This window comes from Macaca nemestrina, chromosome 20 (assembly GCF_043159975.1).
Source record: "Macaca nemestrina isolate mMacNem1 chromosome 20, mMacNem.hap1, whole genome shotgun sequence".
Lineage (NCBI taxonomy): Eukaryota > Metazoa > Chordata > Mammalia > Primates > Cercopithecidae > Macaca > Macaca nemestrina.
This window is the reverse complement of record NC_092144.1, coordinates 55,130,700-55,153,117: the sequence shown is the minus strand read 5'-3', so window position 1 is coordinate 55,153,117 and position 22,418 is coordinate 55,130,700. Positions and strand designations below refer to the sequence as shown.

Sequence of the window (22,418 nt, the reverse complement as noted above, 5' to 3'; positions counted from 1 at the left end):
TCAGCCTCTCGAGTAGCTGAGTTTACAGGCACCCATCACCACGCCCAGCTAATTTTTTTGTATTTTTAGTAGAGACGGGTTTCGCCATGTTGGCCCAGTTGGTCTCAAATTCCTGGCCTCAAGTGATCTGCCCGCCTCGGCCGCCCAAAGTGCTGGGATTACAAGGGTGAGCCACTGAGCCCAGCTAGGATTTCCATTTTAAGGCTGCGTTACATTCCATTGCATGTATAGACCACATTTCCTTGACCCATTCATCTGTTGATAAACATTTAGGTTGTTTCCATATCTTGGGTATTGAGCAGAGCTGCAGTGAACAGGGGAGGGCAGGTATCTCTTCAAGGTCCTGATTTCAATTCTTTGGAATAAATACCCAGAAATGAGATTACGGCATCATTTGGTAGTTCTGTTTTTAACGTTTTGAGGAACCCCCATACTGTTTTCCACAGTGGCTGCGGTGTTTGGTGTTCCCACTAGCATTGTAGGAGTCCCTTATATATTTTGAATATTAACCCCTTATTAGTTATATGGCTTACAAATATCGTTCTTATGAAATCTTAAGCTGGGTGAGGTGGCTTACACCTGTAGTCCCAGCACTTTGGGATGCCAAGGCGGGTGGATCACTTGAGGTCAGGAGTTTGAGACCAGCCTGGCCAACATAGCAAAACTCCATCTCTACTAAAAGTACAAAAAAATTAGCTGGGTGTGGTGGCACATGCCTGTAATCCCAGCTACTAGGGAGGCTAAGGCAGGAGAATCCCCCAGGAGGCAGAGGTTGCAGTGAGCTGAGATCACGACATTGCACTCCAGCCTGGGGGACAGAGTGAGACTCTGTGTCAAGAAAAAAAAAAAAAAGGCCAGGCACGGTGGCTCATGCCTGTAATCCCAGCACTTTGGGAGGCCAAGGCAGGTGGATCATGTGAAGTCAGGAGTTCGAGACCAGCCTGATCAACATGGAGAAACCTCATCTCTACTAAAAATACAAAAATTAGCTAGGTGTGGTGGCACACGCCTGTAATCCCAGCTACTTGGGAGGTTGAGGCAGGAGAATCACTTGAACCTGGGAGGCAGAGGTCACAGTGAACTGAGATTATGCCATTGTACTCCAGCCTGGGCAAGAGGAGCAAAACTCCGTTTCAAAACAACAAAACATAAAACAACCTCAACCCCTCATCTCAGGTAGACCACACCAGGAAAAGAGTAGCGTAGTGACATTGCCAGGTTGAGGGTTCAATCTAGTCCCAGTTCTCCACTTCCTGGCTGTGTGACCTTACACAAGTAGCCTCACCTCTCTGGGCCTCAATGCCCTTATGGGATTAACCAGGCCCAGTTTGCAAGGTTCTTAGGAAGATCCTTTTGAGACCACGGAGTTAAAACATCCTCAGCACAGGACAAGGAGATGGGGCATTGGAGGGCTTGTGAGGAGTCTCTAAGGTACAGCCTCTGCCCTCTCCCGCACCCCCTACCCTCTCTGGCACCCCTGGCCCACAGTGAAGAAGCACTCAGGAGAGAATTTTCTATAGGCTTTTTATTGGTGGCACCTGGGGCCACATGGAGGGAGTCCTCAGCACAGGTGCTGAGGTGCGGGAAATTTCAGAGCCCCCTCCTGGGATGTCACCCTTCAGGTGCTCATGAGTTAATCTTGAGTTTCTCCTTCACTTTCCGAAATGTCTCTGAAAACCAATCCCTGTGGGGAGGGATAAGGAAGGGGTCACTGTGTGCAGCCCCTCCCAGGCTGTCCACATTCTACCTGCTACCTGACTCCCACCTCTTCCCCTTCCTGAATCTCCATCCCCACTGTCTGTGGGATTAGGAGGTCCGCTGGGCTGGGTGGGCCAACTTCTGTGCTTCAGTTTCCCAGATGGACCAGAGCACGATGAAGTCTAAACACTTTACCCTTGACTGGGCATGGTGACTCACGCCTGTAATCCCAGCACTTTGGAAGGCCGAGACAGGCAGATCACTTGAGGTCAGGAGTTCAGGACCAGCTTGGCCAACATGGCGAATCCCTGTCTCTACTAAATTACAAAAATTAGCCACGCATGGTGGTGCATGCCAGCTACTCAGGAGGCTGAGGCAGAATTGCTTGACCCTGGGAGGTGGAGATCACAGTGAGTCAAGATCACGCCACTGCATTCCAGCCTAGGCAACAGCGTGACGACTCCATCTCAGAAAAAAAAAAACAAAAAAACCCCTGGCCTGGCTTTCAAGGCCTGCCATCTCTTGCTACCAACTCTTTCTTCCAATCTGCCCTTGCCTTAGCTGTTCTCATTCAAAGGTACTTTCCAGTCTCCCTGCCTATGCCCAGGCTGTTCACATGCCTGGAATGCCACCCGCTCTTGATTATGATTATCGATTAACCTTCTTGGCTTAGGACCTTTGCCTCTCCCTCCAATCTTCCTTCCTTCCTTCCTTCCTTCCTTCCTTCCTTCCTTCCTTCCTTCCTTCCTTCCTTCCTTCCTCCCTCCCTCCCTCCCTCCCTCCCTCCTCCCCTCCCCTCCCCTCCCCTCCCCTCTCCCCTCCCCTCCCCTCCCCTCCCTTCCCTTCCCTTCCCTCCTTCCTTTATTTTTTTTTTTGACAGAGTTTCGCCTTTGTTGCCCAGGCTGGAGTGCAATGGCGCGATCTCGGTTCACCGCAACCTCCGGCTCCCAGGTTCAAGCGATTCCCCTGCCCCATCATCCCGAGTAGCTGGGATTACAAGCATGCGCCACCATGCCCGGCTAATTTTTTGTATTTTTTTTTTAGAAGAGACAGGTTTTCTCCTTGTTGGTCAGGCTGGTCTCAAACTCCCGACCTCAGGCAACCCACCCACCTCGGCCTCCCAAAGTGCTGGGATTACAGGCATGAGCCATTGTGCCTGGCCTACTTTTGTATTTTTAGTGGAGATGACGGTTTCTCCATGTTGGTCACGCTGGTCTTGAACTCCCGACCTCAGGTGATCCGCCTGCCTTGGCCTCCCAAGGTGCTGGAATTACAGGCATGAGCCACTACACCTGGCTTCCAATCTTTCTAAGTTTAGTCCTGGCTAGATTTTCCCTCCCTCCCTCCCTTCCTGCCTCCCTCCCTTTCCCTCCCTCCCTCCCTCCCTCCCTCCCTCCCTTCCTTCCTTCCTTCCTCCCCCCCTTCCTCTCTCTCCTTCCTTCCTTCTTTTCTTTTCTTTTCTTTTCTTTCTTGTTGAGACAGGGTCTCATTCTGTTGCCCAGGCTGGAGTGAAGTGGCACAAACATAGCTCACTGCAGCCTTAACCTCCTGGGCTCAAGGGATCCTCTTGCCTCAGCCTCCCGAGTAGCTGGGACTACAGGTACATGCCATCATGCCTGGGTAATTTTTTGTATTTCTAGTAGAGACAGGGTTCTCAAACTCCTGACCTCAAGTGACCCACTCACCTCAGCCTTCCAAACCTTCCAAAGTGCTGGGATTACAGGTGTGAGCCACCGTGCTCAGCATGTTCTTCACTGTTTTATTGCCCACAATGAAACAGTTTCCAGCACTTAACAGATGCTCAATAAATATGTGTTAAGGAATGATTCTCTAACTTGCCACAGGGAGCAAGGGTGGATTTAAAGATGCACTGAGCATCTACAATGTGCCAGACACCCTGTAGACCCTCTCCTTTACTTCCCCTCAGAACCACCATTTTACAGGGAGGAAACTGAGGCTCACAGTAATGCCTCTCTCTTAAGATCACACAGGGAGTAAGGGGCTCTATGCCAGCCTGGGGACACAGGTCTGGCCAAGTTTGGGTCCTCCATTACCCCACAAGACCATCTGTTTTTTGTTTTTTGTTTTTTTTTCGAGACGGGAATTCGCTATTGTTGCCCAGGCTGGAGTGCAGTGGCATGATCTCCGCTCACTGCAACCTCTGCCTCCCAGGTTCAAGTGATTCTCCTGCCTCAGCCTCCCAAGTAGCTAGGAATAGAGGCATATACCTCCATGCCCGTCTAATTTTTTGTATTTTTAATAGAGATGGGGTTTCTCCATGTTGGTCAGGCTGGTCTTGAACTCCCAGCCTCAGGTGATCTGCCCGACTCGGCCTCCCAAAGTGCTGGTTTACAGGCGTGAGCTATTGCGCCCAGGCTTTTTTTTTTTAGAGACAGGATCGCCGGGTGTGGTGGCTCACACCTGTAATCCCAGCACTTTGGGAGGTCGAGGCAGGCGGATCACAAGGTCAGGAGTTCAAGACCAGCCTGGCCAAGATGTGAAACCCTGTCTCTAATAAAAATACAAAAAAAATTAGCCAGACGTGGTGGCAGGCGCCTGTAATCCCAGCTAGTCAGGAGACTGAGGCAGAGAATTGCTTGAACTGGGGAGGTAGAGGTTGCAGTGAGCCGAGATGGTACCACTGCACTCCAGCCTGGGAGACAGAGCAAGACTCCATCTCAAAATAAATAAATAAATAAATAAATAAATAAATAAATAAATAAATAAAATAAAAATAGAGACAGGATCTCGCCACGTTAGCCAGGCAGGTCTCAAACTCCTAGGCCCCAGCAATCCTCCCACAGTCATGAGCCACTGTACTTGAGCAAGACCATCTTTTCTTTTTCTTTTTTTAGACGGAATGTTGCTTTGTCACCCAGGCTGGAGTGCAGTGGCACCATCTTGGCTCATTGCAACCCTCACCTTCCTGGTGCAAGCAATTCTCCTGACTCAGCCTCCCGAGTAGTTGGGATTACAGGTTCATGCCACCATGTCAGGCGAATTTTTTTGTAATTTTAGTAGAGACAGGGTTTCACCATGTTGGCCAGGCTGGTCTCGAACTCCTGAACTCAGGCAATCTGCCCACCTAGGCCTCCCAAAGTGTTGGGATTATAGGCATGAGCCACGGCGCCCAGCCCAAGACCATCTTTTAAAATGTGGCCTGGATGGGAGTCCGGGAAACTGTTCCTGAAGTCTGAGATCCTTGAGATCTAGCTGTGTGACCAGAAGGACGCTGTCAGCCTCTCTGGGACTTGTTTTTTTTCAATTTGTCCATCTTGGACCATCCTCCACGGCTCCACCCAAAAACACACCCCAGCCCTCCTGTGCCCTGGGAAGGGTTCTAACCGTGTCTTGGCAGGAAGTTCACTCTGTGTGATGAGGTTGATGAATTCCCGAACATTGTCCTCCAGGGTCTTTCCAAACTCCTCCAGGACATCAAAGGGGTTGGAGACGTCTGGAACCCCCTGGGCTGGGGTTGGGCCTGCCAGGAAGATGGGCAGCGGTGCAAAAAATTTTTTTTTTCTTTTTGAGACGCAGACTTGCCATGTCAAGTGCTATGATCTCGGCTCACTGCAACCTCCACTTCCTGAGTTCAAGCAGTTCTCCTGCCTCAGCCCCCCAGGTAGCTGGGATTACAAGCGCACGCCACCACAACTGGCTAATTGTTTTGTATTTTTAGTAGAGATGGGGTTTCACCATGTGGGCCAGGCTGGTTTCGAACTCCTGACCTCAAGTGATCTGCCTGCCTCGGCCTCCCAAAGTGCCGAGATTACAGGCATGAGCCACCGCACCCGGCCAAAAATTTGTTATTGGAACCCCCTTGGGATGGGATCCTGGGATGGATAAGGAGATCCTTGGGGATCATGTGGTTAGAATGGGGAGGATACTGGAGTGACCGCGTGGGGCTCAAGCCGCTGGGAATTGCCTTACTCAGCACTGACCTCCTCCCACAGCCCCTCGCCCTGATCACCCAGTTTCAAGGCGGTAGAAGGAGGACAGCCAATCCTAGAGGCGTAGGCGTCAATACGTCATCAGATGCTAGGGCTCTCCTGGGCAGATTTGGCGCCTGCCGAACTGAGCCTGGGCAAACCTGGAGACCCACCCGACCACAATGGGGCAACCACGACCCAGAGGGGGCCCCAGAGCTCTCAGAGGTCCTCTAAGCCGGGACCCAGGCCTGTAGCCACCTTCACTCTTCCAAAAGTCCAACTCCGCAATTCTCCCATCCCACTTTTACCTTCCAAGACCATCGACAGAACCACCACCAGGAGCGACAGGAAGAGCCTCATGGCGGGGCCGGAGGGGCACTCTGGAGGCAGAGGGGGAGGGGTGCAGGGGATCAGTAGCACCTTCCTCCGTGCCTCCCTTTCTTCCTCCCACGATACCCTCATCTCCTTTTTTTGAGTTCTTGCAGAGTGGAGGCTGGTGTCCCTCCCAAACACTCAGCACCAACCTGAATCCTTGCTGGAGGGCTCCGTTGGGAGGTCCTGTACCACCAGCAGGACCTTTATCAGGCTGGGGAGGGGGCGGGGCAGGTTGATGTTGATCTCTCTCCTCCTGAGCCTGCCTCCTTCTGCCCACCCAGGTTTTTCTTCTCTGTCCCTGGCCCGTGGGCGTTGGGGTCAGGTGGGGTCCCGGGCACTTCCCTTAGCCCCAAAGCCCTTTACCATTCAGCACCCTCACCTCCCAATCTCCCTGACTCTAGGGGGTCCTCAGACTACCATAGCCCCTTTCCTCAACTCAGAGGGCAGCCTCGTCCTGTCTCTGTGGACATCTTTCCTCAGGGGCCTTCCAGTAATAACCCTGTGATCTCATCCACCCCTCATTCACACCATGTCCCTAGACCACCTCTTTCCCCCACTTCCCCTCTCTTAGCAAGCCTCCTTAGCCCCAACAACTCTTCCTTTATGTTGCTGGGGTCTCTCAGTTGGCCCCGCACTCCTACCCTGCGTGCCACCTCCAATTTCTTTCAGATCAGCCCTTGAAGCACCCCAGACCACCCTGATACTCTCTGGGCTCTTAACTTGATGGTTCTGTCTCCCTTTTTTGCGAGGGGGTCACCTTAGCTGGACGACACTGTAAAAACCTCACTTGCATTAGCCAGGTGTGGTGGCTCATGCCTGTAATTCCAGCGCTCTGGAAAGCTGAGGAGGTAGGATTGCTTGAGCCCAGGAGTTTGAGACCAGCCTGGGCAACATAGGGAGACCTCATCTCTACAAAAAAATTCAAAAATTACTGGGTGTGGTGGCGCACACCTGTAGTCCCAGTTCCTCAAGAGGCTGAGGTAGGAAGATTGCTTGAGCCCAGGAGTTCAAGGCTGCAGTGAGCTGTGATTGCACCACTGCACTCCAGCCTGGTGGGACAGAGTGAGACCCCATCTCAAAAAATTAAAACCCTCGGCTGAAAAGTTCTGAGTGTATGCCCCTTCCTCCCTTCCACCAGGACTCACCCCCTTTGCCTGACTACCTCCCCACAACACTCCATCTGCTCTTATTCACCCTCCAAGGCCCCTCCTGGCACCAAGCCTGCTTCCCCCCATCACCACATCCGTCCCCCAAGGCTGGAGTCCAATTCCTTCCCCACCAGCTGCCTTTGACCGCCAGTGACCCTGACAACTGGTGGGGAGGGTGTCCTCGGCCCAGCCTCAGACTCTAGGTTGGCTGGCCTTGTGCCCCCACAACCACGTGTCAGCCTGGCGGTAGGGGGGTGGTTGTGAAAGGGACAGCACAGACAAGACCCTGGCAGGATTGCAACATCCCTCTGGCCGGCTCAGAGCTTCCAGTCCCTGTCAGCCCCAGGGGCCCCCCTACTTCCCCAACTGAGCCCAACATTCCCCAAACATCCACCCATATGTCTGCTTCCCTGACCCCACAAGAATAGAAAACAGTGCTCCTGTTTTCCAGCCTCATCCTCTCCTCTGCTATAGGAGTTTCTGTTTTATAGATGGGGAAACTGTCGCCCAACCAAGAACATCCAGTAGGGCTCGGCGAGGGGCAAGGAGGGGGCTACTGACTGGGCGCAGTGGCTCACATCTGTAATCACATCACTTTGGGAAGCTGAGGCGGGAGGATCTGCTTGAGCCCAGGAGTTTGAGACCAGCCTGGGCAACATAATAAGACCCCATCTCTAGGAAAAAAAATAAAAATTTGGCCAGGCGTGGTGTGCCACGCCTGTAATCCCAGCACTTTGGGAGGCCTGGGCGGGTGGATCATTTGAGGTCAGGAGTTCGAGACCAGCCTGACCAACTGGTGAAACCCTGTCCCTGTTAAAAATAGAAAAAATTAGCCAGGTGTGGTGGCGCAGGCCTATAATCCCAGCTACTTGGGAGGCTGAGGCACAAGAATCGCTTGAAATGGGGAGGCAGAGGTTACAGTGAGCCGAGATGGTGCCACTGCACTCCAGCCTGGATGACAGAGCCAGACTCCATCTCAAAAAAAAAAAAAAAAAAAAAAAAAAAATTCGGCCGGCTGCAGTGGCTCACGCCTGTAATCCTAGCGCTTTGGGAGGCTGAGGCTGACCAACATGGAAAAACCCGGTCTCTGCTAAAAATACAAAATGCGCCAGGTGTGGTGGCACATGCTTGTAATCCCAGCTACTTGGGAGGCTGAGGCAGGTAGAGAGGTTGTGGTGAGATGAGATTGTGCCATTGCACTCCAGCCTGGGCAACAAGAGTGAAACTCCGTCTCAAAAAACAAAACAAGCCGGGCGCAGTGGCTTATACCTGTAATCCCAACACTTTGGGAGGCCGAGGTGGGTAGATCACAAGTTTCAGGAGATCGAGACCATCCTGGCTAACACGGTGAAACCCCGTCTCTACTAAAAATACAAAAAATTAGCCGGGCATGGTGGCGGGCGCCTGTAGTCCCAGCTACTCGAGAGGCTGAGGCAGGAGAATGGCGTGAACCCGGGAGGTGGAGCTTGCAATGAGCTGAGATCATGCCACCGCACTCCAGCCTGGGCGACAGAGCGAGACTCTGTCTCAAAACAAAACAAAACAAAAAAACTTACTTATTTGCCACAAAAACGCTATCAGGTGAGCATCTTTATCATTTCCATTGTACAGATGGGGAAACAGGCTTCGGGGTGGGGGCGGAGCCACTTACTTCCCTACCAGCAAGTGGTTTTGTTTTGTTTTGTTTTGTTTTTTGAGACAGAGTCTCGCTCTGTAGCCCAGGCTGGGGTCCAGTGGCCGGATCTCAGCTCACTGCAAGCTCCACCTCCCGGGTTTACGCCATTCTCCTGCCTCAGCCTCCCGAGTAGCTGGGGCTACAGGCGCCCGCCACCTCACCCGGCTAGTTTTTTGTATTTTTTAGTAGAGACGGGGTTTCACCAGGTTAGCCAGGATGGTCTCGATCTCCTGACCTTGTGATCCGCCCGTCTCGGCCTCCCAAAGTGCTGGGATTACAGGCTTGAGCCACCGTGCCCGGCCTAAGCAAGTGGTTTTGAACCCAGACCCTCTCACACTACCTAAACCACGCCAGGACAACCTCTGCCCCTCTCCACCAAAATCCAAGAGGTCAAGTGGATGTTGGAGGTGGCGTGGGCCCAGGGAGGTCTCTGACCTCTGCCCCAGCTCCAAGGTCAGCACGCAGGGAGGGCTGTGTGTTTGCTGTTTGCTGCTTGCAATGTTTGCCCATTTTAGGGACGGGAACAGGCTGAAAGTTGTTCAGGCTGGACTTCAGAGGCAGCACACAAACAGCTGCTGGAGGATGGGAACTGAGGGGTTGGAAGGGGGCAGGGTGAGCCCAGAAACTCCAGTGTGCCTCTGAGCCTGCAGCTCTGTTCTCTAAGTCACCAAGCCCCCAAACCACTCTCATCTCTTTCTCTCTATCCCTGGATCCTGTCCCTGGTCTGAATCCCACCCCCTCATCCCCCAAATCCCTGCACCCTCCTCTCTGCTAATCTTCTGGTATCTCTAGCCACTCCCCTCCTGGCTGGATACTCTGGGTCATGGTAGGGAAGGCTGGGGTAAAAAAGAGTTTGAAATGTCCCTCCTAATGCATGTTGAAAGATTGAATTATAATTCACATTCCATAAAATTTACCCTTTTATTTATTTATTTTTTTGAGATTGAGTCTCACTCTGTTGCCCAGGCTGGAGTGCAGTGGGGGAATCTAGGCTCACTGTAGCCTCCACCCCGCAGGTTCAAGAAATTCTCGTGCCTCAGCCTCCCAAGTAGCTGAGACTCCAGGCACCCGCCACCACGCCTGGCTAATTTCTTTTTTTTTTTTTTTTTTTTTTTTTTTGAGACGGAGTCTCGCTGTGTCGCCCAGGCTGGAGTGCAGTGGCCGGATCTCAGCTCACTGCAAGCTCCGCCTCCCGGGTTCACGCCATTCTCCTGCCTCAGCCTCCCGAGGAGCTGGGACTACAGGCACCCGCCACCGCGCCCGGCTAATTTTTTGTATTTTTAGTAGAGACGGGGTTTCACTGTGGTCTCGATCTCCTGACCTTGTGATCCGCCCGCCTCGGCCTCCCAAAGTGCTGGGATTACAGGCTTGAGCCACCGCGCCCGGCCCTAATTTCTTAATTAATTATTAATTTTTTTTTTGAGATGGAGTTTCGCTCTTGTTGCCCAGGCTGCAGTACAATGGTGTGATCTCGGCTCACCGCAACCTCTGCCTCCTGGGTTCAAGCAATTCTCCTGCGTCAGCCTTTGGAGTAGCTGGGATTACAGGTGTGTGCCACCATGCCCGTCTAATTTTTTGTATTTTTAATAGAGATGGGGTTTCTCCATGTTGGTCAGGCTGGTCTCAAACTCCCAGCCTCAGGTGATCTCCCCAACTCGGCCTCCAAAAGTGCTGGGGTTACAGACATGAGCCACCGTGTCCAGCTACATTTACCCTTTGAAAATGTACAGTTCGATGGTTTTTCCTATATTGGAAAGGTTGCACGATCATCACCAGTATCTAATTCAGAACATGGCTTACTGCAGCCTCAACCTCCCTGATTCAAAGCCATCCTCCTACCTCAGTCTCCCGCATGGCTGGAACCCCAAGGTGTTCACCACCATGCCCAGCAAATTTTTTTTTTTTTTTTTTTTTTTTAGGACGGATGGAGTCTTGCTATTGCCCAGGCTGATCTTGAACTCCTGAGCTGAAGCAATCCTCCCACCTTGGCCTCTCAAAGTCTTAGGATTACAGGCATGTGCCACCACATCTGGCAGGGGATGATTTTGGAAGAGAACTGGAGGAAGTGAGGAGAGAGCCAGGCAGGCTTGACCCTGGGAGGCAGAGGTTGCAGTGGGCTGAGATGGTGCCACTGCACTCCAGCCTGGGCAACAGAGTGAGACTCTGTCTCAAAAAACAAAAAATCTGCCGGGCGCGGTGGCTCAAGCCTGTAATCCCAGCACTTTTGGGAGGCCGAGGCGGGTGAATCACGAGGTCAGGAGATCGAGACCATCCTGGCTATCATGGTGAAACCCCGTCTCTACTAAAAATACAAAAAAAAAACTAGCCGGGCGTGGTGGCGGGCGCCTGTAGTCCCAGCTACTCGGAGGCTGAGGCAGGAGAATCGCGTGAACCTGGGAGGCGGAGCTTGCAGTGAGCCGAGATCGCGCCACTGCACTCCAGCCTGGGTGACACAGCGCGAGACTCCATCTCAAAAAAAAAAAAAAAAAAAAAAAAAAAAAAAAAAATCTGACTTGAGTTCTAACAGGCTGCTGAGAGAGAAGAGAGGAGAGTATAGGAGTTTGGAGAGTTGATTTTGGGGGAGAAGGGTATGCATTAACCCCAGAGAGTAATATTTATACATTTATTTATTATCTTTCTTTCTTCTCTTTTTGGTAGAGATGGTGTCTCACCATGTTACCCAGGCTGGTCTCGAACTCCTGGCCTCAAGTGATCCTCCCACCTCAGCCTTCCAAAGCGCTGGGATTACAGGCATAAGCCGCCATGCCCAGCTTCAGGATTTCCTTTTATATTTTGTCTTTTTTTTTTTTTTTTCTTTTTTGTGGAGAACGGGGTCTCGCTATATTACCCAGGCAGGTCTTGAACTCCTGGGCTCAAGCTATCCTCCCACCTCTGCCTCCCTGAGAGCTGGGATTACAGGCGTGAGCCACTGCGCCCGGCTCCTTTTATGTTTTGAGATGGAGTCTTGCTCTGATGTCCAGGCTGAAGTGCAGTCGCATGATCTCCACTTACTGCAGCCTCCACCTCCTGGGTTCAAGCGATTCTCATGCCTCAGCCTACCGAGTAGCTGGGATTACAGGTGCCGGCCACCAACCCTTGCTAATTTTTGTATTTTTAGCAGAGACGCGGTTTCACCATGTTGGCCAGAATGGTCTCCAACTCCTGGCCTCGAGTGATCCTCCTGCCTTGGGATCCCAAAGTGCTGGGATTACAGGTGTGAGCCACCGAGCCTGGCTTCAGGAGTTCCTTTTTTTTTTTTGAGTTGGAGTTTTCCTGTTGTTGCCCAGGCTGGAGTGCAACAGTGCAATCTCCACTCACTGCAACCTCTGCCTCCTGGGTTCAAGTGATTCTCCTGCCTCAGCCTCTCGAGTAGCTGGGTTTACAGGCACCTGCCACCACGCCTGGCTAATTTTTTTGTACTTTTAGTAGAGACGGGGTTTCATCATGTTGGCTAGGCTGGTCTCCAACTCCTGGCCTCAAGTGATCCGCCCGCCTTGGCCTCCCAAAGTGCTGGGATTACAAGCATGAGCCACCGAGCCCGGCCTCAGGGTTTCCTTTTTAAGGCTGCGTTACATTCCATTGCATGTATAGACCACATTTCCTTGACCCATTCATCTGTTGATAAACATTTAGGTTGTTTCCATATCTTGGGTATTGAGCAGAGCTGCAGTGAACAAGGGAGGGTCCTGATTTCAATTCTTTTGAATAAATACCCAGAAGTGGGATTGCTAGATCGTTTGGGAGTTCTATCTTTAATGTTTTGAGAAAACCCCATACTGTTTTCCACAGTGGCTGCGGTGTTTGATGTTCCAGCTAGGACTGTGGGAGTCCCTTATATATTTTGATTTTTTTTTTTTTTTTTTTTTGAGATGGAGTCCCACTCTGTCGCCCAGGCTGGAGGGTAGTGGTGCAATCTTGGCTCACTGCAACCTTCGACTCCTGGGTTCAAGGGATTATCTTACCTCAGCCTCCCGAGCAGCTGTGATTACAGGCATGTACCACCCCACCTGGCTAATATTTTTGTATTTTTAGTAGAGACAGGGTTTCACCATGTTGGCCAGGCAGGTCTCGAACCCTTGACTTCAGGAGATCGGCCTGCCTCAGCCTCCCAAAGTGTTGGGATTACAGGCGTGAGCCACTTCGCCTGGCCTGAATATTAACCCCTTATTAGATATGTGGCTTACAAATATTTTTCTTTGAAATCTTAAGTTGGGCGCGGTGGCTCACGCCCGTATTCCTGGCACTTTGGGAAGCCAAGGCAGGTGGATCACTCAAGGCCAGGAGTTTGAGACCAGCCTGGCCAACATGGCGAAATTCCGTTTCTATTAAAAATACAAAAAAATTAGCTGGGCATGGTGGCACATGCCTATAATCCCAGCTACTCAGGAGGCTGAGGCAGGAGAATCCCTTGAACTCAGGTGGTGGAGTTTGCAAGGCTGCAGTGAGCGGAGATCATGCAAGTGCACTCAAGCCTGGGTGACAGGACCAGACTTCGTCTCAAAAAAAAAAAAAATAGGCCGGGCGCGGTGGCTCAAGCCTGTAATCCCAGCACTTTGGGAGGCCGAGGCGGGCGGATCACAAGGTCAGGAGATCAAGACCACAGTGAAACCCCGTCTCTACTAAAAATACAAAAAATTAGCCGGGCGCGGTGGCGGGCGCCTGTAGTCCTAGCTACTCAGGAGGCTGAGGCAGGAGAATGGCGGGAACCCGGGAGGCGGAGCTTGCAGTGAGCCGAGATCGCGCCACTGCACTCCAGCCTGGGCAACAGCGTGAGACTCCGTCTCAAAAAAAAAAAAAAAAAAAAAAAAAAAATATATATATATATATATATATATATATTAATTACATAGGGTTCATAAGGTTGTTTCTCATGTGTATGTGGTTTAATTTTCCATAAGAGCCGGGCACAGTGGCTCACGCCTGTAATCCTAATACTTTGGGAGGCCAAGACAGGAGGATTGCTTAAGCCCAGGAGTTGGAGACCAGCCTGGCCAACATGATGAAACCCTGTCTCTACTAAAAATACAAAAATTAGCTGGGTTTGGTGGCACATGCCTGTAATCCCAGCTACTTGGGAGGCTGAGGCAGGAGAATTCCTTGAACCTGGGAGGCGGAGGCACCGTACTCCATCCTGGGGGACAGAGTGAGAGTCTGCCTCAAAACAAAAACAAAAACAAAAACAAAAACAAAAAAACCCTCAGCCCCTCATCTTGGGTAGACCACACCAGGAAAGTGTAGCGTAGTGACATTGCCAGGCTGAGGGTTCAATCAAGTCCCAGTTCTCCACTTCCTGGCTGTGTGACCTTATACAAGTAGCCTCACCTCTCTGGGCCTCAATGCCCTTACGGGATTAATAAGGCCCAGTTTGCAAGGTTCTTAGGAAGATTCTTTTGAGACCACGGAGTTAAAACATCCTCAGCACAGGGCAAGGAGATGGAGCATTGGAGGGCTTGTCAGGAGTCCCTCAGGTTCAGCTCCTGCCCTCTCCCGCACCCCCTACCCTCTCTGGAAGCCCCTACCCTCTCCCACAGCCGCTTCCCCAGAGTAAAGAAGCACTCAGGAGAGAATTTTCTATAGGCTTTTTATTGGTGGCACCTGGGGCCACGTGGAGGGCGTCCTCAGCACAGGTGCTGAGGTGCGGGAAATTTCAGAGCCCCCTCCTGGGATGTCACCCTTCAGGTGCTCATGAGTTAATCTTGAGTTTCTCCTTCACTTTCCGAAATGTCTCTGAAAACCAATCCCTGTGGGGAGGGATAAGGAAGGGGTCACTGTGTGCAGCTCCCTCCCAGGCTGTCCACATTCTACCTGCTACCTGACTCCCACCTCTTCCCCTTCCTGAATCTCCATCCCCACTGTCTGTGGGATTAGGAGGTCCGCTGGGCTGGGTGGGCCAACTTCTGTGCTTCAGTTTCCCAGATGGACCAGAGCACGTTGAAGTCTAAACACTTTACCCTTAGTTGGGCATGGTGGCTCACGCCTGTAATCCCAGCACTTTGGGAGGCCAAGGCAGGCAGATCACTTGAGGTCAGGAGTTCGAGACCAGCCTGGACAACATGGTGAAATCTCGTCTTTACTAAAAATACAAAAAATACCATGTGTAGTGTTGCACACCTGTAGTTCCAGGTACTTAATGAGGCTGAGGTAGGAGAATTGCCTGAACCCGGGAGGTGGAGGTTGCAGTGAGACCAGATCGCACCACTGTACTCCAGCCTGGGCAACAGAGCAAGACTCCATTTCAAAAAATGAAAAATAAGACCGGGCACGTGGCTCACACCTGTAATCCCAGCACTTTGGGAGGCTGAGGTGGGCGGATCAAGAGGTCAGGAGATTGAGACCATCCTGGCTAACATGGTGAAACCCCATCTCTACTAAAAATACAAAAAATTAGCTGGCATGGTGGCGGACGCCTGTAGTCCCAGCTACTTGGGAGGCTGAGGCAGGAGAATGGCGTGAACCCGGGAGGCGGAGCTTACAGTGAGCCAAGAGCGCGCCACTGCACTCCAGCCTGGGCGACAGAGCAAGACTCCATCTCAAAAAAAAAAAAAAAAAAAAAATTAAAATAAAATAAAATAAAATAAAAATAAGAAACGTTTCACCCTGACCTGGCTTTCAAGGCCTGTCATCTCTTGTTACCAACCCCTTCTTTTTTTTTTTGAGATATAGTTTTGCTCTGTCACCCAGACTAGAGTGCAATGGCACTGTCTTGGCTCACTGCAACCTCTGCCTCCCAGGTTCAAGCGATTCTCCTGCCTCAGACTCCCGAGTAGCTAGGACTATAGGTGCCTGGCACCACACCCAGCTAATTTTTGTATTTTTAGTACAGAGAGGGTTTCATTATGTTGAGCAGGCTAGTCTTGAACTCCTGACCTCATGATCTGCCCGCTCGGCCTCCCATAGTGCTGGGATTACTGGCGTGAGCCACCGTGCCAGGAGTTTTTTTTTTTTTTTTTTTTTTTGAGACAGAGTCTCGCCTTGTCACCCAGGCTGGAGTGCAGTGGCACGATCTCAGCTCACTGCAACCTCCACCTCCCGGGTTCAAGTGATTCTCCTGCCTCAGACTCCCCAGTAGCTAGGACTACAGGCATGCACCACCACGCCTGGCTAATTTTGTATTTTTAGTAGACACGGGGTTTCTCCATGATAGTCAGGCTGGTCTTGAACTCCCGACCTCAGGTGATCCGTTTGCCTTGGCCTCCCAAAGTGCTGGGATTACAGGTGTGAGGCACTGTGCCTGGCCTCCAAACAATCTTTCTAAGTTTAGGCCTGGCTCGATGTTTTGATTCCTTCCTTTTTCTTTTCTTTTCTTTTCTTTCCTTCTTTCTTTCTTTTTTTTTTTTTGTTGTTGTTGAGACAGGGTCACATTCTGTTACCCAGGCTGGAATGCAGTGGCACAAACATGGCGCACTGCAGCCTCAATCTCCTGGGCTCAAGGGTTCCTCTTGCCTCAGCCTCCCAAGTAGCTGGGACTACAGGCGTGGGCCACCATGCCCGGCTAATTTTTTTTGTATTTCTAGTAGAGACGGGGTTCTCGCACTCCTGACCTCAAGTGATCCACCCACCTCAGCCTTCCAAAGTGCTGGGATTACAGGTGTGAGTCACTGTGCTCTGCACATTCTTCACTGTTTATTCCCCACGCTGAAACAGTTTCCAACACTTAGCAGATGCTCAATAAATATGTTTTAAGGAATGAATGACTCTCTAACTTGCCAAAGGGAGCAAGGGTGGGTTTGATGATGTACTGAGCATCTACATGTACCAGACACCCTGTAGGCCCTCTCCTTTACTTCCCCGCAGAACCACCAGTTTATAGGAGAGGAAGCTGAGGCTGACAGTAATGACCCTCTGTCAAGATCACACAGGAAGTAAGGGGTGCTACGCCAGCCTGGGGACGCAGGTCTGGCCAAGCTTGGATCCTTCATTTTCATTATCTCACAACACCATCTTTTTTTTTTTCTAATAGAAACAGGATCTTACCACATTGGTCAGGCTGGTCTCGAACCTCTGGGCTCAAGCAATCCTCCCATCTCAGCCTCCCATAGTGCTAGGATTACAGGTGTGAACCACTGTACCTGGACAAGACCATCTTTTTTTTTTTGAGACAGAGTCTCGTTCTGTCACCCAGGCCCGAGTTCAGTGGCGCAATGTCAGCTCACTGTAACCCCCGCCTTTCTGGTTCGAGCAATTCCCCTGACTCAGCCTCCTGACTAGCTGGGATTACAGTCGCACGCCACCACGCCTGGCTAATTTTTTTGTATTTTTAGTAGAGACAGGGTTTCACCATATTGGCCAGACTGGTCTCGAACTCCTGACCTCAGGCAATCCGCCCACCTCGGCCTCCCAAAGTGCTGGGATTACAAGCATGAGCCACGGTGCCCAGCCCAAGACCATCTTTTAAAATGTGGCCTGGATGAGAGTCAGGGAAACTGTCCCTGAAGCCTAAGCACCCTGAGATCTAGTTGTGTGACCAGAGGGACGTTGTCAGCCTCTCTGGGACTTGTTTTTTTTTTCAATCTGTTCATCTTGGACCATCCTCCAGGGCTCCACCCAAAAACACAACCCAGCCCTCCTGTGCCCTGGGAAGGGTTCTAACCGTGTCTTGGCAGGAAATTCACTCTGTTTGATGCGATTGATCACTTCCCAAGCCTTGTCCTCCAGGGTGTTTCCAAACTCCTTCAGCTTATCCAAGGCGCTGGAGACATCCGGGGCCCCCTGGGCTGGGGCTGGGCCTGCCAGGAATATGGGCAGGGGTTCAACATTTTTCTTTTTTTTTTTTTTTTTTGAGACGGAGTCTTGATCTGTAGCCCAAGCTGGAGTGCAGTGGTATAATCTCGGCTCACTGCAACCACCACCTTCTGGGTTCAAGCAGTTCTCCTGCCTCAGCCTCCCAAGTAGCTGGGATTACAGGTGCGTGCATCCATACCCGGCTAATTTTTTGTATTTTTAGTAGAGACGGAGTTTCACCATGTGGGCCAGGCTGGTTTCGAACTCCTGACCTCAAGTGATCTGCCCGCCTCGGCCTTCCAAACTGCTGGGGTTACAGTCATGAGCCACCCTGCCCAGCCAAAAATTTGTTATTGGAACCCCCTTAGGATGGGATCCCGGGATGGATAAGGAGATCTTTGGGGATCATGTGGTTAGAATGGGGAGGATACTGGAGTGACCTAGTGGGGCTCAAGCCGCTGGGAGTTGCCTTACTCAGCACCGACCCCTCCCGGAGCCCCCCATCCCGCTTACCCACTTTCAAGGCTGTAGAAACAGGACAGCCAATCCCAGAGGTGTGGGCGTCAATACGTCATCGGTTGCTAGGGCTCTCCTGGGCAGATTTGGCGCCTGCCGAACTGAGCCTGGGCGAACCTGGAGACCCACCCGACCACAATGGGGCAACCACGACCCAGAAGGGGCCCCAGAGCTCTCAGAGGTCCTCTAAGCCGGGACCCCCGGCCTGTAGCCACCTTCACTCTTCCAAAAGTCCAACTCCGCATTCTCCCATCCCACTTTTACCTTCCAAGACCATCGACAGAACCACCACCAGGACCGGGAGCGACAGGAAGAGCCTCATGGCGGGGCCGGAGGGGCACTCTGGAGGCAGAGGGAGGGGTGCAGGGGATCAGTGGCACCGTCCTCCCTCCCTCCTTCCCACGATCCCCTCATCTCCCTTTTTTGAGTTCTTGCAGAGTGGAGGCTGGTGTCCCTCCCAAGCACTCAGCACCAACCTGAATCCTTTCTGGAGGGCTGGTGTGGGAGGTCCCGGCCCGCAGGACCTTTATCAGGCTGGGGAGGGGGCGGGGCAGGTTGATGTTGATCTCCCTCCTCCTGAGCCTGCCTCCCTGTGTCCACCCACGTTTTTCTCCTCTGTCCCTGGCCCGTGGGCGTTGGGGTCAGGTGGGGTCCCGGGCACTTCCCTTAGCCCCAGAGCCCCTTACGGTTCAGCATTCTCATCTCCCAATCTTCCTGACTCTGGGGGGTCCTCAGACTACTACAGTCCCTTTCCCCACTCAGAGGACAGCCTCGTCCTGTCCCTGTGGACATCTTTCCTCAGGGGCCTTCTAGTAATAACCCTGTGATCTCATCCGCCCCTCATTCACACCATGTCCCTAGACCACCTCTTTCCCCCACTTCCCCTCTCTTAGCAAGCCTCCTCAGCCCCAACAACTTTTCCTTTATGTTGCTGGGGTCTCAGTTGGCCCCGCACTCCTACCCTGCGTGCCACCTCCAATTTCTTTCAGACCAGCCCTTGAAGCACCTCAGACTACCCTGATACTCTCTGGGCTCTTAAGTTGATGGTTCTCAGTGTCCCTTTTTTGTGAGGGGGTCATCTTAGCTGGACGACACTGTAAAAACCTCCCTTGCATTAGCCAGGTGTGGTGGCTCATGCCTGTAATTCCAGCGCTTTGGGAAGCTGAGGGAGGATCGCTTGAGCCCAGGAGTTCGAGACCAGCCTGGGCAATATAGGGAAACCTCATCTCTACAAACAAATTCAAAAATTAGCCGGGTGTGGTGGCGCATGCCTGTAGTCCCAGCTACTCAAGAGGCTGAGGTAGGAAGATTGCTTGAGCCCAGGAGTTCGAGGCTGCAGTGAGATATGATTGCGCCACTGCACTCCAGCCTGGTGGGACAGAGTGAGACCCCATCTCAAAAAGTTAAAACCCTCAGCTGAAAAGTTCTGAGTGTATGCCCCTTCCTCCCTTCCACCGGGACTCACCCCCTTTGCCTGACTACCTCCCCACAACACTCCATCTGCTCTTATTCACCCTCCAAGGCCCCTCCTGGCACCAAGCCTGCTTCCCCCCATCACCACATCCGTCCCCCAAGGCTGGAGTCCAATTCCTTCCCCACCAGCTGCCTTTGACCGCCAGTGACCCTGGCAGCTGGTGGGGAGGGTGTCCTCGGCCCAGCCTCAGACTCTAGGTTGGCTGGCCTTGTGCCCCCACAACCACGTGTCAGCCTGGCGGTAGGGGGTGGTTGTGAAAGGGACAGCACAGACAAGACCCTGTCAGGATTGCAACATCCCTCTGGCCAGTTCAGAGCTTCCAGTCCCTGTCAGCCCCAGGGGCCCCCCTACTTCCCCAACTGAGCCCAACATTCCCCAAACATCCACCCAGATGTCTGCTTCCCTGACCCCACAAGAATGGAATAACAGTGCTCCTGTTTTCCAGCCTCATCCTCTCCTCTGCTATAGGAGTTTCTGTTTTATAGATGGGGAAACTGTTGCCCAACCAAGAACATCCAGTAGGGCTCAGCGAGGGGCAAAGATGGGGGCTACTGGCTGGTTGCAGTGGTTCATGCCTGTAATCCCAGAACTTTGGGAGGCCGAGGTGGGCGGAACACTTGAGGTCAGGAGTTGGAGACCCACCTGGCCAGCATGGTGAAACTCCGTCTCTACCAAAAATTCAAAAGTTATTCAGGGATGGTGGTGTGCACCTGTGGTCCCAGCTACTCAGGAGGCTGAGGCAGGAGAGTCGCTTGAACCTGAGGTGGAGGTCCCAGTGAGCCGAGATTGTGCCACTGCACTCTAGCTTGGGTGACAGAGTGAGACTCTGTCTCAAAAACATAAAAAATAAAAAAAAAAAGGGGCTCTTTGTCTTTCTCCTTCCCAGACTCCAGGATGTCTCTCTGGATTGTTGCTGGATCAGCTCCTGTCCCATACGACTCCCTGCCAGCCTTTGTTCTGGAACCTCCTTCCCATCCTTGCATCACCTCTGGATCTGACTGGGGATGTAGTGAGATAGGGCGCCCTGTCTGCTTAGACGTCTTCATAGGTCGGCTGGTCGTGGTGGCTCACACCTGTAATCCGACCACTTTGGAAAGCTGAGGCAGGAGTATCTGCTTGAGCCCAGGAGTTTGAGACCAGCCTGGGCAACATAGTAAGACCCCATCTCTACAAAAAATGTTAAAATATAGCCGGGTGTGGTGGCTCACGCCTGTAATCCCAGCGCTTTGGGAGGCCGAGGCGGGTGGATCACCTGAGGTCAGGAGTTGGAGATCAACCTGACCAACATGGTGAAAGCCCGTCTCTACTAAAAATACAAAAATTAGCCTCGTGTGGTGGTGTGCGCCTGTAATTCCAGCTACTCGGGAGGCTGAGGCAGGAGAATTTCTTGAACCTGGGTGTTGGAGGTTGTGGTCAGTCGAGATGGTGCCACTGCACTCCAGCCTGGGCGACAGAGTGAGACTCCGCCTCAAAAAAGAAAAAATTAGCCAGGTATGGTGGTGGGTGCCTGTGGCCCCAGCTACTCAGGAGGTTGAGGCAGGAGGGTCACTTGAGTTGGAGGCTGCAGTGATCTGTGATCGTGCTACTGCACTCCAGCATGGCCGACTGAGCAAGGCACTGTCTCAAAAAAAAAAAAAAAATTCTTATAGGTGAGAACTCAAGGTTCGATTCTTCAGGTGGCAGATGTGACTGACGCTGATCCCCTCATTGACATCTGGGGAAACCGAGGCTCTGAGAGGCTGCTGCTCCAGCCCCTGGACACATAGTGAATCAGCAGCAGGCTCAGTGGACCAGGACCCCTGCCTGTGAGCACACTGACCCTTTCCCTCCTCACTCAGCCCTGGTGAGTCATCTCTAGGGGAGGGGAGCTGCCTCCTCGTGGGTGATCAGAGCAGCGCCAGGGGAAGCACCGAGTTCAGGACGTGCAGGAGCCAAGGCGGGCAGAGGGACATGCAGACATTGCAGCTGGCCCAGGAGATACAAGCTCAAGTCCTGGCCTGTCCCCCGTTGGTGGGAACCCTCCTCCCTGTCTCTGAGAACTGAGGGGGTGGGAGGGGAGGAGAGTGCCGGCGGCTCCTAGGCTTCCATCCAAGCTTCCCCTCTCTGAGCGCCAGCTCTCATCTCAGCATGGGCCTGGTGCAGACTTCGACAAAGGAGCCGCTCCCTTCTCTTCCCAGCCTGGACTCAGTACCCAGTAGGCTTGTTGGGAAACACAAGGGGTGGACATCACAACTGGAGGAAAGGATAGAGAATGAGGGATGGTCCGGGTGAGGTGGTTCATGCCTGTAACCTCAGCACTTTGGGAGGGTGAGGCAGGCAGATTACTTGAGGTCAGGAGTTCGAGACCTGCCTGGCCAACGTGGTGAAGCTTTGTCTCTACCAAAATCCCAGCTACTCTGGAGGCTGAGGCAGGAGGATCTCTTCAATCCGGCAAGTGGAGGTTGCGGTGAACCAAGATCACACCACTGCATTGCAGGCTGGGCAACAGAGCGAGACTCTGTCTCAAAAAAAAAAAAAAAAAAAAAGAGAATGAGGGTTGGGCAGGGAAGCCCAGTTCACAGCGGGTGAAGGGACAGCTAGCTCAGAGGGAACTGGAGAAGAAGAGGGCTCAAACCAAACTGAGCGTTGGAGCGAGAAACCCAGATGAAGGGAGTTGGGGGTAGAAACAAGCAGGTCAGGGAGAGAGAAACCGTAGGAGGAAGAGATAAAAGATAGAGGTGGAGGAAAACAGGAAGCCAGAGTCTCCTAAGGAGAACAGGGAGACAGAGGGGCGGGGCTGGGTGAGGGGTGGGAAGGAGGCAGATATCAGATAAGACCAGAGGAGAGGAGGGAGAACAATGACAGCAGAAAAAAAGAAAAACGGCTTCATAATAAAGGCACCA

General features: G+C 52.3%; 2 protein-coding genes across 2 annotated transcripts; both read right to left on the bottom strand.

Annotated features, from left to right (window-relative positions):
* Positions 1-1,507: 1,507 nt before the first annotated feature.
* LOC139360328 (apolipoprotein C-I, acidic form) lies at positions 1,508-6,007 on the bottom strand. The gene is made up of 3 exons (XM_071087118.1): positions 5,936-6,007; positions 5,044-5,179; positions 1,508-1,684 (listed from the first exon to the last, which is right to left on the bottom strand). Exons 1-3 carry the CDS (start codon positions 5,985-5,987, stop codon positions 1,627-1,629), a joined length of 246 nt encoding a protein of 81 aa, XP_070943219.1. The 5' UTR covers positions 5,988-6,007; the 3' UTR covers positions 1,508-1,626.
* Positions 6,008-14,389: 8,382 nt separating this feature from the next.
* Positions 14,390-18,454, bottom strand: LOC105478522 (apolipoprotein C1). The gene is made up of 3 exons (XM_011735913.2): positions 18,327-18,454; positions 17,416-17,551; positions 14,390-14,566 (listed from the first exon to the last, which is right to left on the bottom strand). The coding sequence occupies exons 1-3, from the start codon at positions 18,382-18,384 to the stop codon at positions 14,509-14,511; spliced, it is 252 nt and encodes an 83-aa protein (XP_011734215.1). The 5' UTR covers positions 18,385-18,454; the 3' UTR covers positions 14,390-14,508.
* Between the last annotated feature and the right edge of the window lie 3,964 nt (positions 18,455-22,418).

Bases quoted from the DNA above. Each gene is read 5' to 3' on its own strand.
- LOC139360328 (XM_071087118.1), bottom strand. From the start codon at position 5,987: ATGAGGCTCTTCCTGTCGCTCCTGGTGGTGGTTCTGTCGATGGTCTTG. The intron at 5,180-5,935 runs GTAAAAGTGGGA...TCTTCCTGGCAG, and splicing joins TCTGTCGATGGTCTTGGAAG to GCCCAACCCCAGCCCAGGGG. The intron at 1,685-5,043 runs GTTAGAACCCTT...CCCTCCCCACAG, and splicing joins GAACTTCCTGCCAAGACACG to GGATTGGTTTTCAGAGACAT.
- LOC105478522 (XM_011735913.2), bottom strand. From the start codon at position 18,384: ATGAGGCTCTTCCTGTCGCTCCCGGTCCTGGTGGTGGTTCTGTCGATG. The intron at 17,552-18,326 runs GTAAAAGTGGGA...TATTCCTGGCAG, and splicing joins TCTGTCGATGGTCTTGGAAG to GCCCAGCCCCAGCCCAGGGG. The intron at 14,567-17,415 runs GTTAGAACCCTT...CCCTCCCCACAG, and splicing joins GAATTTCCTGCCAAGACACG to GGATTGGTTTTCAGAGACAT.